Raw genomic sequence first — 3949 nt, 5'->3', positions numbered from 1 at the left:
AAGAAGGTCCAGAGTGGAGAAATACCGAGCGCCAGCCAACTCATCCATAAGCTGCTCAAACACGGAATGGGAAACGCCGTCTTGACGGTGAGGGCATTGAGGTAGCGATAGTCAACGCAAAATCGCCAAGAGCCATCCTTTTTGCGAACCATCAGGACTGGCGAGTTGAAAGGATATGTGCTTGGTTGAATCAGGCCTTGTTTCAGCATGGCATCCACTTGAGCTTCAATCTCATCTTTCAGGGCTGGTGGGTAGCGATAGGGCCGAACTGACACAGGGCGAGCACCCTCAACCAGAGGTATTTCATGGTCACAATCCCGCTGGGGTGGTAGGGAACTTGGTGCACATGTAACTGAGGGAAACCCAGATAATAAGGCACTGATTTCGGGCGGTAGCGGAGTTGAATGCTGATCAGGAAGGAAGGTGCTAAGCTGAACTAGCAAATCAGCCGTATGGTCTTGATCTTCAGGACTGATGCCATGCAACTTGATATAGGTGCCTTTGTACGGAATGATCAACCACCGTTGTACCCAATCCACCTTCATGGGACTGAAAAGCTGGAGCCAATCCATGCCAAGTATGAGATCATATTGGCCAAGCGGTAAAACCTTCAAGTCATGAGTGAAATGATACTGATGGATGCTCCAAACAGCCCCTCAGAGTTGAGTGGAACACTGCATTAAGTCCCCATTAGCAACCCTGACCGAAATTGCTTTGCATTGAGTGGGACTGATGGACAGCTTGGATAAAAACTGTTGGCTGATGAAAGAAGCAGAACTGCCTGAATCCACCAGAATCAGCATGGGATGAGTCTGAAACTGTCCATAGAGCTGCAATGTCTTGGCCCCCGAAACCACAGACGTATCAGAAGACAGGCAACAGCAAACTTCTTCGACGTCATCATGATCAGCATCCCCTGACAGTTGGGTATCCTCAGCAGAGTCTGTAGTTGAGAACAGAGCATATATCTCATCCAATACATGCAGATTCACCTGTTGGGCACATGTGTGGCCGCGCTGCCATTTTTCGCCGCAATGGTCACAGAGTCCCCTGGCGCGCCGGTATGCCTTGAGATCAGCCAGCTTCCTGTCCAAGGGCTTCGCATTGTGAATAGGCCTGTCAGCCCGCCCTTCCTGTTGAAGATCAGGGCGGGGCTGAGGATTGAATCCTCCCCTCTGGTTCTAGGACTTAAAGTCACGGCGCTTGTTGGTCTCGTTCGCTTCCTCCTGCAACAAGGCGAGAGTGTACGCAGTATCCAAGGATGTGGGACGTTGCACAAGAATGACAGCATGAATATCATTGAAAAGGCCATCAACAAATCGGGTAATAAAATGCAGGTCATTGGTGGATGGGTCATAGGCCTTGAGTTGGTCGACAAGCTCAGAGAACCGATCGACATAGTCTTGGACAGAGGAGGTTTGGCGTATGCGGTTCATTTTGCGAAGGAGGAGCTCATGGTGATCGTGATCAAAGCGGTTGTGCAGAGCCTGACAAAACTGAGACCAAGTCATGGTTTTCAGTTCGTGAGAGACAGATTGGATCCAGCGCTTGGCTGGTCCAAGGAATTGCATGCGAGAACACTGTATCCACACTGATGGATCTACTGAATACATCACAAAATAGTCCTCAGCACAGGTAATCCAAAGCTTGAGATCAGTACCATCAAAGGTGGGGAATGGCATTTTGGGTAGCTTGCCAGTTGGGTTGTATGATGGTTCAGGTGGGCGGTTGCGCGATAGAAACAGATCAGATGCAGTGCCATGAATTTTAGGGGGATTATCAGGGGGATGGTCCATACCCGTGACCGGGGAATGAGTATAGGTGGTGACCATCCCGTACTCATTCTCCCGGTAATGCAGTTCGTCGCCGTGCCCAATTGGCCGAGCAGCCGGATAGCCCGCAGATGTTGGTGCGGCGTACTGCTCCAGTTTGACGGGGGGTTCGGTGAAGATCGCCGGCTCGACTTGAGCGGTGCCCGTCTCGATCACCGAACGCGTCCAGTACTTGTCGAGCTTGCCTAGGCGAAGACGGAAGTCGTCGACGATGCCGTTGTGCTCCTAACGCCATTGGGCCAGATCTGCGGCTGTTTGCTCGACGGAGAGGAGGCGCGCGTCCTGGCAGAGCTCGGAGTCGATGATGCGTTGTTCCACCATGGATTCGGCGTCCTGGAAACGCTTGTCCATGGATTCGTCAACCTTGACGAAGCGACGCTCAAGGAATTCCTTCTGATCAGAGAGCTGCTTCTGTATGGTGGATTGCTCGAGGGAAATTTTTTGGATCTCCTTGAGGAGCAACTGGGTATCTGGATTCATGGTGGCTGGTTGCGGTTGGCGGCGGGTGTAGTGGTAGCGGATCGGAGGCTTGGCTGGAAGTGGAGGTGGGGGTGGGGGTTGCTGGGAGGAATCCAGATCGGGAGTTCTTCAATCGCTCGCGGGCCAAGGAATTACGGCTCTTAGCGCGTCCAGCGAACGCCGGTCGCCGTAGAGAGGACTCCGACCAAAGCCGTGTGCAAGGCGAAAAAAAATTTCCCCGATCTTGGAGAGATGGCTCTGAGTACCAGATGTTAGCAACGTAGTTCCTAGACAAGAGAAAGAGAGAGTGTTCGTCGAGGAAGATAGCAGGAATTGGGGATTTGGAAGAACAAAGTAGACAACCGCAACACGCAAGGTAGAGGAAGAGGGCAGATGTAGTATTGTACTGGTTGTTTGATAATAGTTGTTACCCTCTTTCTCTCTCTCTCAGGATATTTATAGAGGGCTCCTTGGCCAAAGTGTGATCCACAGACGCAGCTGTGTCTAGCCTAGATCACACCCACTCGTTTCCACCGAGTCTGACGTTGCCACGACGTTCGCGTGCGCTTCTCCTGGGCTCACGTGCCGCTTGGTCCCCTCCAGTGCCGATGCTGACAACCTCCCCTTCCCATTGGGCGACGGATTGTTTCGGTGGATTGTCAGACCTCCATCCTTCAAAGTTGCCAACTGTCTATTTTTGAGATCTTCGTCAGTGACTAGCACTATTCTAGAAAAATAGTCACGCATTTTCTCACTACTATAGACGTGGGCAACAAGAGTGCTCTTCCCAACAGCTTTTGGACCAATAATTGGTAGAACCCCTGTACTTTCTCCGGTACAAGGCTCTGTTTGCATCAGAAAATTGACAACCCTCTCCATTTCCATTTGATGGCCAAACATGCTCAGGCCAATCATCAGATGCATAAAGTAAGGTTGGCGGTACCGCGGAGGATAATTCTTCAGAAATGCGAGAAACTCGCTCATATGAAAGATTATGGTACCCAAGTTTTTGGACACTTGCTGAACTTCTTTCACGCATGGTGTACCAGCAACACTAGTAGAGAGAAAAAGACGCTTGGCAGGACTGAACTTAGAGAGGGTAAAATAGTGGCTCACGTTGTTGTAACCTGCTTTTGCCTCGTCCTGGTTTCCTCTGAAACAATCCAAGACGTAGTAGCCCCTGTACATCTCCTTCCTCAGGATGTTCAGTTGCTGCAGCATGGCTTGGCTCGTGATACTTCGCCCGTCCGCCTCCTCCATGATGACGCGGACACGAAGCAGCAGCAGTTGCAGACTCTGGAGCATCTCATCTACACTTTCTGTCGTTGGATCTTCTGCCATGTATTTGTCGATCAAGAATGAAAAAGATCTGGTGGCAACTTCACCTAGAATGGCAGTCAAGATGACCTCCATTGGGAAACCTCTCTTTGCGAGATAGCTAGGCAATCCAAGTCTCCAATGAGTCACCAAAATCTGCTTCTCAATTGTGATACTTTTTTTTGGCGAAGGGATTCTGATTCTTCTACATGTTAACCTCGACAATTATATATATAACAACGCAGAAGACATTAACTTAGGAGTATCAGTCACTTTGTTTGGATCATAGCAAATGTGGCACCCACGCCAAAAATAAAATGGTGAATATTTGTAGGGAGATG

General features: G+C 50.1%; 1 protein-coding gene across 1 annotated transcript; it reads right to left on the bottom strand.

Moving 5' to 3' along the window:
• LOC8064656 lies at positions 2796 to 3704 on the bottom strand. Its single transcript, XM_021453490.1, has one exon. The coding sequence runs from the start codon at positions 3702 to 3704 to the stop codon at positions 2796 to 2798; it is 909 nt and encodes a 302-aa protein (XP_021309165.1).

The sequence above is a fragment of the Sorghum bicolor genome, chromosome 2, assembly GCF_000003195.3.
Source record: "Sorghum bicolor cultivar BTx623 chromosome 2, Sorghum_bicolor_NCBIv3, whole genome shotgun sequence".
Classification (NCBI taxonomy): Eukaryota; Viridiplantae; Streptophyta; class Magnoliopsida; order Poales; family Poaceae; genus Sorghum; species Sorghum bicolor.
Note: the sequence above shows the minus strand (reverse complement) of the source record. Positions and strands in the feature narration are given on the sequence as shown.